Consider the following 13704-nt stretch of genomic DNA (forward strand, 5'->3'; position numbering starts at 1 on the left):
CCTTACCCTAGAGGCAGGAGGGAGGGCCTAGTCCCTACTCCAAATGACTTGACAGATTTTGATGATCCCTCCTGGAAGGCAACACCCTCCCTGGGGAGTGGGTGGAGATTGTGGGGGTGTGGGGGCCTGGAAGGATGGGGGGGGGGAGAGTGGACTGGGAATGATATGCAAAATAATAATAGTTAGCTTTGCATTTCTAGTTTCATTCCAGTAACCAGATTGGGCCCGTGTGATGCTCATTTTAGCTGCATGTCTGCAGCACTCAGGAAATATATCATGTAGCAGAACCTGCAGCCTAGAACAGAGATGGTTTTGAGAGCAGAACTAGATCAGCTGAAGGGAATGCTTTATTAAAGTACTTAATCTACACTTGAAAGAAACCTTAATTGAAGAGATATTTCATGCCAGAGTACTTACTGTGAGATTGCTAAGAGGGGCGTTTGCCAGGCTGTGTTAGTGTGGAGTTGAAAGCACGATACCCCCCCCCCCCCCGTGTTCTGAGGAATTCCCAGCCTCAGTATGATGGCGCTATGTTCTCTGCATCCAAACATTGCCTGTACTGAGATAATGCTACCCAGAAGGACACTGGCTTGTGACTCATTGTTCTTAGTTCACCTGTGATCCGGAGCTTTCTGATAGGCTTCTATGTATGTCAAAGAATGAAAACATAGTTTGGAGCATTTGCTTTATGTTTTTAATTAATTGTTTTTTGTGTGTGTGTTTACATGTGTATGTATGTGGGCACGTCTGTGCCATAGCACACGTATGAAGGTCAGAGTATAACCTTCAGGAGTTGGCTCTTCTCTTCCATCATTTAGATCTAAGGGATGGGGCTCAGGTTGTCAGGATTGGTGGAAAGTGCTCTTACCTGCTGGACCATCTCATAGACCTAACGTTTGCTTTATTTAGTGAGACTAATACTGATGTAAGTGCTGCATGTGCTTTTAAACCTTGAATTTGTGTTCTTGTGCCGAAACACAGGGAAACCTCTAGTCAGTTCTGGGAGAGCCATGGGGAGAGAAAAATGACCCGTCAATTGGATGACAATAGCAGTGTCTAGACACAGCTATAATATTGCTTTAATGGCAATAGAAACACCAACAGTAAAATGTATTAGACCAATTAAATAAAACTTTATTAAGCTCATTAATAAACATAGACAGTAAACAAGAATGCTGCTAATATCTCCTGTCATTCATAATAGATACCGTCAACAAACTGGCCACCTTTGTTTCATCCCTTGAACCGCAGTGCGATTAGCTATCAAGCGATTGACCCTTTCACAATAGGTGTCCAAATCTTTTGATTTCTTGCTAAGTTATAGTTCCAATGAATGTGGAATTAATAATTTAGTTTTGGTGCTTGGGCCAAACTATTAGGAAGAATTTAAGTTTCTGATTTTCTCTAGAAACTATACAAGGAGAACTTGGTTATTGTGTTTAATTTTAAATGGAAGTGTAGCTGGTGGGTAAAAGTATTATTTGATGACTATTTACGATAGCTTGGCTTGGTGTATTAAAACATTAGTACTCATGGTGGCCCTTTAGGTTACTGGGCATTTACTCTTGACTGGAGTAATGTGACTCTGGTTTCTCCTCTTGTTCCTGCTTCTTGTTTCTTGGATTATGAGGTGAGCAGTTTGGTTTACCCCAGCCTCTCCACCATTGCCGTATGGTACCCCTTTCAGAGGCCAGAGCATTGAATGAACAGGCTTGGACAGGAGCTTCCTGCACCATGGAACAAAGTAAACCTTTTCTCTCTTAAGTTAAATATCTCAGGTGTTCCATTATAGTGAAAGGACTCATGAGTATGCCTTCCTACTGATTAAAGGAAGGTATCATTCAGTTCTCCCCTTACCCAAGCCATGAAGTGCAGTTGTATTATGATGGATTGCTCTAGTAAGTAATATGCATTGTGGCCTAGAAGGTTGTGCCTCTTTCTACCCATTGAGTTAATTTGCTCCCGTCATTGCTTTGAATTGTTCTCATTCATACGTTGTTCTGTTCCTCATCATATGTGTCAATCACAGCCTCAGACCCAGCCCTCTATCATAAACCCTAAGTTCTAGCTCTCATTGATGCGTTCTATCCCAGTGTATTCATTCCATCTCCAACTTTCTTCATCTTTGAAAGGCTATCCTAGTTTTCTTTATAGTGAGCCAGTGCTTCTGAGAATCTGTCTCGACGCCACCTTAGAAAATGGCATCAAGACACAGCTTCTCTACAATGTCTGGACATCCTGTGTATCATGTATACAATTTACAATTCCATAATTTGACACGTTTCAATAATAGTTGCCTTGTAAAAATCCTGTCTCATCAGCAAGTCCGTTCCTGGGGGCAGTCAAGTTTCAAACTTCATAGGTTATTTCAACTGGCAGGAGGGGGTGAAAAGATCGCTCAATGACCTTTTGCTCTTAGTTGGATTAAACTCTGGAGTACTTTGCCTATAGAAGAGTAACAGTGCACCAGGGCTGCAGTGAGCTGGGAACATACGCTGCGTGTCTCAAATAGCAGAAATTCGTTTCTCAGCGGTTCTAATAACTAAAACTCCCGTGTGTAAGATGTTGACAGATTTCACTTTTGATCAGATCCACACCCAACTTCGTACATGACTATATTCTCAATGCATGTATGGGGGGGGGTCGGGAGAAAAGGGTTTCTAGTTCTTACTTTTCCTGATAGGGGCCTCAGGTAGGCTACATCATGGCCTACCCTTCTTATCTCTTCTTAACTTCACCATTTCCTATTTCCAAATATGGGCTTAGGGAGTTAGGGCTTCAGTATGTGGGTTTTAGAGTGGCACACTTCAATCCACGAGGTATGCAATGATTAGTAAAAATCTTTCATAAAGAAGTTACCCCACCCACCCCACCGAGGTCTGCCTCGTTCATCATATTACTTAGATTTAGGTAGGAAAGAAAAGCTTCTGTTATCCTCTTTTCACTAATCATAGAGATTCCCTGGTGACGTTGTCTGGCCTGTATGACAGGTGTTTAAAACGATGCAGTCCTTACAATGACCTAGGCCATTTGTGAGTTTTCTCCAGGAGAGCTTTCTCTGGAGGTGAGGCAGAGTCCAGAAGGCCATGTTAATCACGCCTCCTGTTCTCCTATTTGCCTCAGGCTAGAGAGGACCAGAGCATTGCAGCAGGTTTCCAAACAACCGGTCTCAAGGACATACTTACTGTCTCAAAGAATCCAGAGTGTGGTTGCTAATGACAACAAGTGAGGCCAGACCAATTCTGCACAGAGCTGTTAGTGCAGTAATTTGTAACTCTGTCATTGCCTCAAGGCTGTGTGGCTCATTTGCAACTAAAAGGGCTGGGCAAGTTTTCATTACAGATTGACAGAGAGGCTGATGAGTATCCTACATTCACTGTACTAACCCCACCCAAACAGCAGCATCTTCAGCAGTAAACTTTCTACCCTGAAACATACGCAACGAGCATTATGCCAAGTGTCTTTTACCGTGATGACCCTATCATGTTGAGTTTTTTTTTCTTCCTGCTACTTACAAAGCCCCGAGTTTCTTTGTGGCATCATTATCCTTTGTTCTCATCCACCGCCCTCCCGTGCTGACCTCTCCTATGAGCCTCCCTTTCCAGCCATTCCCTTTCTTCCTCTAGTTGGTCCCCCACCCCGAGGTCTTTTCCTTTCCTCTCTTAATCCACTTCTTAGTTTTGTGATTTTGAATCTGAGAATTCTATATGTGAGAAAATATCTCTTGGGGGCAAGTCTGGCTTAATTCACTCAACATATGATTTCCAGTTGCATCCTTTTTTTTTTTTTTTCCTTACAAATGTCATGGTTTTGTTTTTCTTTACAACTGCAGAAAATTCCATTGTGTATCAGACCATCTCTTTCTTATCTATTCATCAGGTGATAGGGACCTTGCTAGATCAGTTCCATTTCCTGGCTGTTTTGTATAATGCAGCTATAGCGTGAGTGGTGTGTATATTGCAGCATAACATGAATGTTTGAGTATCTCTGAGGCTTGCTGACTTAGAGCGATACTAGTTTTTTGGTTTTGTGCGGAGCCTCTGTATGGATTTCTATAGAAGCCACATGAGTTTACAGCCTCACAGGCGGTTGAATCAGGGTTCCTTTCCCACATCTTCATTTGTTGTTATTTATTTTCTGTGTATGTTCATGGGCCTGTGCGCCTGCACCTCTCCCCTCCTCCCCCCTCCCCGTGTGTGTGTGTGTGTGTGTGTGTGTGTGTGTGTGTGTGTGTGTGTGTGTGTGATCAGAGGATAATTTGGGGAATCTTCCTCAGATTCTTTTTGCTGTCTTTCTTTAGAGACAGGGTCTCTTAATGAATCTGAAGTTCACTGATTGAGCAGGGCAGTCTGGAAAGTGTTACCCAGTAATCTGTGATGTCTGTTCCTCCAGTGAAGAAGTTCCAAGTGTGACTGCGACTGTGCCAGACTTTTGTGTGGGTGCTGGGGATCTGAACTCCGATCCTCACACTTGTGTGGCAAACATTTTATCAACCGAGTTGTCTCCCTAACCCTTCACTGTTTCCTGGATGAAAGCCATTTTGACTGAGGTGAGATGGAATCTCATAGTAGTCATAATTTGTATTTCCTGGATGGCTAGGGCTATAGAACACTTTCCATTGTTATTGGCCATTTGTATTTCTTCTTTTATGAACTGCCTATTCAGTCCATTAACTCATTTATTGATGGGATGACTTGGGTTTTAGGTGTTTAATTTTTACAGCTTTTTATGTACCCTGAGTATAATCCCTTGCCCGATGTGGAGTTGGCAGATATTCCCCCCTAATTTTCTAGATTGTTTCTTCACTCTGGTGATTGTTTCCTTTGATTTATTTCCTATGCTATTGGAATCCTGTATAAAGATATATATATATATATATATATATATATACACACACACATATATGTATGTATAGATATATATTTTTTGAATTAATTGTGTGTGTGTGTGTGTGAATTTGCACATGTAAGCACAGGTGCCTGGGAAGACCAAAAGATGCAATCTGAACCCCTAGAGGTAGAGTTATAGTGGGTTGTGAGCCACCTGTAATGCTCTGATTATTTCAATATATAATTGTTATAAATAAACTGGACTTTTAAAAACTCCTGAGTTTTTATCTACCTGAGTGCAGAACTTCTTTCATCTAATGGATCTTTGTCTTGCTAATTGTTTGCAGTCAGTTTTACTTTTGTCATTAACAGGCCCTGTTGTCCATTTAAATTTCGCATTTAACTTGAGCATCATAATGATTGAGCAATTCAATGAGATAAAACTCTTGTAAGTAAAACTGTTCTATGTAAGTCATACTTACGACTTTCTGTTGTAATTGTTTCCTTTCACAGAACTTCATTCTGTCTGTGCAGGGTCTGTAACTTGCAAAGCACTCCACCAAGGGTTACCTTTGAATGTTGACCTGCCTTCCTACTGTATGTAAAGGGAATCTCCTCTCTGATCCTAAGGTGAGGTAAGATAGAAACCCTCTCCGAATGCCTGCATAGTGAAAAGGGCTTATATCTTCAGAGCCATCCTTGGCTTTGATATTGGTCGGCCTGACAAATATGATTTCTTGTAGCTTTGACTATAGCAAGTCAGCATAAGCAAAGAATTGTTTTTAAATGAATTTTCTATAGTGTACCCTCCATTTTCTCTTCCCATCAGAACTCTGTGTGACAATGATGTTTGGAGAAAAGAGGTTAATTACAAGTGCAAACAACATCAAATTGAACACGATGCTTGACCTGTACTGTATTTCTTTGGGGGGGGGGTTCCTCACGGCCAGTGTCTGTCATTCTGTTTTACCTTAGTTTGTTAACAACAACTTCTTCTTCTTCTTCTTCTTCTTCTTCTTCTTCTTCTTCTTCTTCTTCTTCTTCTTCTTCTTCTCCTTCTCCTTCTCCTCCTTCTCCTTCTCCTCCTTCTCCTTCTCCTTCTTCTTCTCCTTCTTCTTCTTCCTCCTCCTCCTTCTCTTCCTCCTTCTCTTCCTCCTCCTCCTTCTTCCTTCTTTTTGTGCTTACATATTCTTCTCTTCAACCTCTGTATAGCTTTCTCTATTGGCTCCTTTACTTTTATCTCAGCCCGTTATCCTATTACGTGAGTCACACCAACCCTTTCCATCACCACGGCCAACCGCAACTGCTTTCTACTAACATAGTTTAATTTAAAGAGGTCTGCTGCAGCCTGACCTACCCTTTCAAAGAGCAAGCAGCTGGCAAACAAACCTCAAATGTTTGTTTTCTGTTCTTTCTCTCTCTCTCTTTTTTTTTTTTTTTGCCATTAGAACAATATTACAATGTCAAAGAGTTTGCAGCAACTCTCCCCCCCCCTTTTTTTTTTTGCCATTTTATTCACTAATAGCTTCTGAAGTAGGGACAGATGGGGTGAATTAATAGCTAAAATAAGAGATTAATGTGTTAGGTTCAGGATTTATGTTCATATGCTGGAAGTAAAAACTGTAATGTAATTAAATCCCAAAGAGGATATATTTAAACAAAGCATGAATAATAAATATATTTTATTTTGCTTAATACATTTTCCCAGTAAATGATGCTTATCCAACATAATTTCAATTTATGACATTATAAATACTAAACTTACGTTAGCCCAAGTCTTCAGCCTTACAGAACTTCTGAGAACAATGAGTTCATTCTGGTATTTCTTCCTTCCGCTGTTGTTAGCAGTGGAGTGTCAGACCTGGGATCAGTGTGCACATTCTTTAGATGCTCCTGATGGCTTAATCAACAAAAGCAATGTGGCCAAATACACTCTGAGGACGTAGGTGCTTCGTTAGTTTGATTAATCCTTTTCTACGTTTTCAGTAATAATGCAGATTGGATTGTCTTTATTTCAACTTTATAAACTGTTTGTGTTGTTTACTTATTTAAAATAAATGATAATAAATATTTTGCATTCACCAGTCCAGTCTAGACAGGTAACAGATAAAACTAATTTTTAATCCCCCCCCACACATATTTTAAGACAGGGTCTCACTGTGTAGTTGTGAATGCCCTACAACTCATTATATAGACCAGGCTAGCCTTGAACTCAGAGACTTAGCTGCCTCTGTCCACTGAGCACTGGTATTAAAGGCTCTCACCACCACACCTTGCCTTCTCCCGGTCTTATGTTAGCCAATTTTAAAAGTAGTTCAATTAGCAAGGAAATTTCTTGGGTTTATTTCATTGAGCATTGTTAGAATATTTTTTTTCTTTGTTTCTGGAGGATGAATTTACTGAATAAAAGTTCTTTTGGGGAATAGTTTTCTTTCAGAGCTTGAACTGTGCTATATCCTTTGGCCTGTATGGCTGCTAATGGTAATTTTGCTGACATTAAAAGAGCTGTTTTCTTCTCTATCCTCTATCCCAAGTCTCTTGTAGCAAGGATGAACTTGAGTTCTCGTTGCCTCCACATCCCAGTGCAAACTTTTGAGGTTATAGGCAAGCATACACTCCAGGCTGGGACTGCTTTTATTATTGTTTTCTGGATGTTTTAAAAACTTTCTGCTGCCAGTTTCCAGAAATTACAATGTACCTTGTATATATTTCTTTTGATTACCCTGGTTACGTCAAACTTAGCTTCTTAAATCTGTGTTGTGTTTCTTGACAAATTTCACAAGTTTTGAGGCATTTGCACAAGTGTGGGAAGCAGGAAAGTTCTCTGCATCACCTTAGTGAAAGAACAGCGCTTTCGGAAAACAAGAGATTGCTTCCAGTGTGCAAGGGGGGATGGATGGCCAATCAGGACAGGAATGAGAGTGCATCAAGACCAGTCTTGATTGTTGATGGTACCCAGTGTGGAGATTGCTGTTTCTTCTTTTCCTCTTTCCCAATCTTTGGGTTTAATTTACCAGTGATACTTACTTGCATCTTGCCCTAATGTCTTCTTCAGAACTAGGTTCTTTGGTATCTAGTCTTAGTCCTTTCCTGTTTTCTGAAGGACTCTTGAGCCTTTGATCTTGGCATTGACAGTTTTAAGTCTTTTCCATTTGGGTTTGATTTTTGTGTGTTTAATGGCTGTGGTATCTGTACAGATTTCTTCACTGGAACTTTTTCTTCAGTGTCCTCCTCCTCAAAATCACCATCCTCATCATCTTCATCATCTCACCAATTTTGACATTGTCCTCATCATCTTTGTCAAGTTTTTCATTTTTCGCTGGAAACTTGTTATCACTTCTAGGAGCAGATAGATCACTATCCAGACATACCTTAGAGTTTTATACCCTCCTCATCTTCATCTTCTGACTCTGCATCTTCCTCTACAGCTACTAGGTGCTGTCCACTAATGTGCACAGGCCCCAAACCACACCTCAGCTGTATAATCACAATGCTCTCAAGGGAAACTGCTGGTTGAAGTGTTACTCTAATTGGACTTCCTTCATAGTCCATTGCTTCCGCCTCTATCATGTGATTCATCTTTTGCTCCTGTCCCTAAACTAACCGTTCTTAGTGATAACTAGTGCCCATTCTCATCATTATCCACCTTAAAGTGATAATCTTTGCCAGCCTTTAGTTCACAACCAATAAGGTAGTTCTGAGGCCTAAGAGGACTCATGTTCATGTCCATCGAGTCTTCCAGGAGGTAGAGTTATATGCTTCAGTGAGAGAGAAATCGGAGAGAGAAAACTGCCTACTGCTCCTTAGAACAGACACACAGGACAGAATCATGCCAGAGCAGTAGTGAATATGATTGTCTATCTTTTTCTCTGTTTTCCATGGATGGCTAATTTCTATAGTTCTCTTGAAGTTTGTTGATTTTTTTCGCCTTTCCCTTTTATTCGTAATTTTATCTACCGAATTGTTTTTTACCTCCATTTTTTTTATTTTTCTTATTTTACATATTTATCCCAGTTCCCTCTCCTACCCTCCCTCCTCCCTCCCAAGCCCCCTGACCACCCTCCCACTCCATCCCCCCCCACTCCACAGGGAGGGTAGAACCTTCAAAGAGGGGTCAACAAAATCTGTCAAGTCCTTTGGAGTAGGGCCTAGGCCCTCCCTCCTGCCTCTAGGTTAAGGGAGTATCCCTCCATGGGGAATGTTCTCCCAAAGTCCCATTCCCACTATCTGAGGTCCCTTAGACTGCCCAGGCCTTCTACTGAGACCCATGTTCAGGAGGAGAATCAGTCCAGTGCTGGATTCCCAGCTATTAGTCTGAGGGCCCATTAACTCCTCCTTGTTCAGGTCAGCTGTTTCTGTGGGTTTCTGTAGCCTGGTCTTGACCCCTTTCCTCATCACTTCTCCCTCTCTGTAACTGGATTCCAGGAGTTCAGCTCAGTGTTTAGCTGTGGGTGTCTGCTTCTGTTTCCATTTTTAGAATGGTGGATAAGTCAGTCATTAATCTCATTATTAGGGAAGGACATTTATGGTAGCCTTTCTACTGTTGCTCAGATTGTTATTTGGGGTCAGTCTTGTAGGTCTCTGGACATTTCTCTAAAACCAGTTTTCTCTTCAAACCTATAATGGCTCCCTCTTTTATGGTCTCTCTCTCTCTCTCCCTCTCCATCTCTCTCTCTCTTCTCTCATCTATTTCTTCCATGACTCAATCTTCCTAGTCCCACATACTTTCCTTTCCTCCCCTCTTTCTCCTAGCTCCCTCTCCACTCACTGCCCCACCCCTACTCCCAATATGCTCAGGAGATCTTATTCCTTTTCTGTTCAGTGAGGGGCCTTGTATGAATCCCTTAGGTTCCTCCTTGTAGCCTAGTTTCTCTGGTGGTGTGAATTATAGGCTGGTGATTCTTTGCTCCATGTCTAAAATCCATATATGAGTGAGTACATACCATGTTCCTCTTTTTGTGACTGGGTTACCTCATTCAGGATGGTTTCTTCAAGTTCTATCCATTTGCCTGTGAATTTCAAGATTGCATTTTTCCCCCCACAGAGTAGTATTCCATTGTGTAAATGTGCCACATCTTCTTTATCCATTCTTCAGTTGAATGGCATCTAGGTTGGTTCTGGGTTCTTGCTATTACAAATAATGTTGCTATGAACATAGTTGAGCACATGTCTTTGTTGCATGGATATGGATCATTTGGGTATGTGCCTAAGAGTAGATTGCTGGATCCTGTGGCAGATTGATTCCCATTTTCCCGAGGAACCACCATATTGATCTCCAAAATTGCTGTACAAGTTTGCACTCCCACCAGCAGTGGAGGAGTGTTCCTGATTCCCCACATCCTCTCCACCATAAATTGTCATTGGTGTTTCTAATTTTAGCCATTCTGGCAGGAGTAAGATGGTATCTCAGAGTTGTTTTGATTTGCATTTCCCTGATAGCTAAGGATGTTGAGCACTTTCTTCTGTTTCAGCCTTTTTGATTTCTTCTATTGAGAATTCTCTCTTCACTTTTGTATCCCATTTTTAATAGGGTTATTTGGTGTTTTGATGACTACAGTTGTGTTGTATTTTGTCTTGTCTGGTCCTATTGGGGTTAGAAAACCACTGACTTTTCAGATCCAAGTCTGGGGTATGAAGAGCAAATAAAGGACACTTCACAGAAGCCAGGGATGTGCTGTCCATTATGCTCCACAGGTCCCATGTGGTTCATTGTACTCCTTGTCCTTCTAAGTTCTCTTATGTTGGTGTGCATTAAATGTCCAGTTCTGGAAGGGAAAAGAACAAATAAAATCTGCTCCATGCTCCTGGGTGTAGAAATTCCACTGAATAAAATCATTACTAGGTTTTGGTATTTCCTTGGCCAAATTCAAAAGATAGCTATTCTAAAAGATGCTCTAATCACTGTGAAATCAATTTGTATAATATGGGTCCTAGCTATACAAAACTACTGTGAAATCTGTCTAAAACATCACTATATAAAAATGAGTATTCAGAAATACCTTCTAGCAGTGAAAAGTTCTTTGGGTGATAATATATTTCTATTGAACATTATAAAGTATCTATATTTTAGCTCCTCAATAATTATTTGTATTTATTCTCAAGCTGCTCTCTTCCAGATCTTTCCTCTCAGTAGATAGATGGCACGACTCTAAATAGTAAATGTTCACTGAAAGTTTAGAGGTCTTTACTGATCCTCCAGCCTCTTCTCTATCCATGTCTGTTTATTCACAAATCTAGTAGATTTTTCCTTCTGAATCTACCAAATCTCTTTTCTTGAGACTAAGATTTAATTTTTATAGAAATTCTTTCATACTTTCATCATGAGAATGTGTAGAAAGTAATGCACAAGAGACAAATAATATAGCATAATGGACGAGCAATACACACAACACATGAATAATATGCGCATTGAATGGTGTACAATATAGGGAATCTACCCAATCTTTTCTGTTTCTATCAATAATACTCTCATCACATTCCTGGCCTAATACAGTCACTTTCTAAATGGACTCACTACTTTGTATGTCTCTCTCTCTCTCTCTCTCTGTGTGTGTGTATATATACATGTGTTCATATATTTGTGAGAGCAAATGTATGCGTGTAGAAACCAGAAAACAACGTCAGATGTCATCCCTCATTTTTGAGACTGGGTCTCAGCTCACCATCAGGGCCATGCAGGATGGCCAGTGGGCCCCAAGGACCCACCTCTCTCTGTCTCCCCAGCTTTGAGATTACAGCATGGGCTGATGTGCCTGCTCTTTAAATGAGTTTTTGGGATCAAACTCAGGTCCTCATGCTTGGCAAAGTAGGTACTTTACTAACGGAGCTGTTGGTCAACCTCCTGAACTCTCAACTTCATCATTCCAGGACTATTTTTTCACTCTAATCAAAGAGTTACTTCAGAATAAAAGTGTGGTCTTGTAACACGGCTGCATAAAAGCGGAAACTTTTAATTGTCCTTACTATGACTTTGCACACTACCTGTCTCAAATATTGATTGAAGGCGAAAACATGTTGCAGCATTTGCTGTTAACAAGTATCTCTGTTGGATATACTTGTCAGAGTTGAGTTGCTAGTCCATTTGGATATCAACTACTCAATATCAAGGTACTCAGTGAACAATGGTGTAGTACCTTTTAGTCATCAAGAGAAAAGAGAGGAGTCTTGCCCAGTAAGATCAGTAATGATTAATTGAGCAAATAGTTTTGTGTCTCTTAGCTGAAAAGATGCAGTTACATGCTAGAGAATCAGCTACCAGTTAAGAAGTATTTTTAGATTTTGTGCCAAGCAATTTTCAGTTGAAAAGTGGCGAGTCAATTGTTTTGTGCATAACAAGTACAAGTTATTCCTACAAACCACAGCCATTTGTTTTATTTGTGATGTATAATAGATGTATATTATGATCCCATAATAGGTGGGATAAGAAAAGGAGATAATTTGAAATGAGATGAGCATGTAAGTTCTAATTAGAACATAGCATGAATTTCAGTTTCATAGAAATAAAGGCCCCAGTGCTCTGCGAGTTTTAATAAACCAGAGCTATATTTCTCAAGAGTTCTGAGGGATCAAGGCATATTCAGCATCTAGTGAAGGCTTGCGTTGGGCTTCAGAGATGGCATCTGCTTGCTGTGTTCTTACGAGGGGAAAGAATGGAGGAGCTTCCACATAGGACTCTGGGTGACATGGACATTCAGGCCATACTATCTAATGTGGTCAATACTGGAAAGACAGCAAAGTAGGCAAATGATGTTTTTAGAGACAGACCCCTCTGTTTCTCCTTTGCTCTATGGTGTTGGGAAGGAGGTGCGTGTGTCTTTTGTGCACACAAAGGAGACAGGGATTAGCAGGAAGGCATCAGGTGCCTGGAAGAGAGGGACACCGGGAGTCACCTCAATCACCATACTGAGCTTAGATGTTCAGCGGGCTTAAGTAAGCTAATTAACCTCTGCAAGACTTAGTTTCCACATCTATAAGTAACACTAATCCAGGTCTTAGCTTTGAATTAAATTGGCTTTGATCATTTATTTTACTATTTATTCATGTATTCATATTTATGTGTTTACTGTTTGCACTGGCACTAAGATACCTTATTTCTGACCTGAATAGTACATTTGCATACCATAAAGATAACAAGGAATCCAGGCATGTTTATGACTACCAAACCGTTTCAAATAGTTATTGGGCTATAAAATGAGTCATAGCTTGTTGTAGAATACTGAGAGGATCCATGGAGTTCTCAAAGCTTTTTATTAAAAATCATGTATTTTAGAGGGAACACAGACACTAAGATTTTCATAAGTAACTTTACAAATGCCCACTTTCTTCAGACTCAGGTCTATTGTGTTTTTCAATTAAGCAACTTTATGTTAATTTTCATCTTGCTATTAAATTTGTCCCAGTCACTTCGAGGTTGTCTAAGAGAAACTCTCCCTTACTTGCTGTTTGTTGTTTCTTGTTCTAGGGAATGGGCCTCACCACGACCGTTGCTGTACATACAATGAAAACAACTTGGTGGATGGTGTGTATTGTCTCCCAGTAGGACACTGGATTGAGGGCACTGGGCACACCAACGAGATGAAGCACACAACAGACTTCTATTTTAACATTGCAGGCCACCAAGCCATGCATTATTCAAGGTAAAAATAGCACCGTGTGTGTAAGCATCGAAGTAGGACAGGAGGCAGTACTGGGACAATGGAAATACTCAATGAGTTCAAGCCTGCAGTGCTTTGATCAGATAGGTCGGTGTGTGGGCGTGTGAGCTCCTTTGTGTGGAAGAGTTTCATAGACTAACTCGTTTTATGTATATGGCGCTCTCGGCATATTTAGACAGAATAGTAGATAATCAATCTACTGATTCAATGGATTGAATGTA

General features: G+C 40.6%; 1 protein-coding gene across 1 annotated transcript in view; it reads left to right on the forward strand.

The window, feature by feature from the left end:
* Epm2a (EPM2A glucan phosphatase, laforin) overlaps positions 1-13704 on the forward strand; it is an 81891-nt gene that overhangs the window by 17050 nt on the left and 51137 nt on the right. The window contains exon 2 of the mRNA XM_051206179.1: positions 13291-13465. Within this exon, the coding sequence (XP_051062136.1) occupies positions 13291-13465 (175 nt within the window). The remainder of the gene's footprint in view (positions 1-13290; positions 13466-13704) is intronic.

This window comes from Phodopus roborovskii, unplaced genomic scaffold (genome assembly GCF_943737965.1).
Source record: "Phodopus roborovskii unplaced genomic scaffold, PHOROB, whole genome shotgun sequence".
NCBI classification, from domain to species: Eukaryota; Metazoa; Chordata; class Mammalia; order Rodentia; family Cricetidae; genus Phodopus; species Phodopus roborovskii.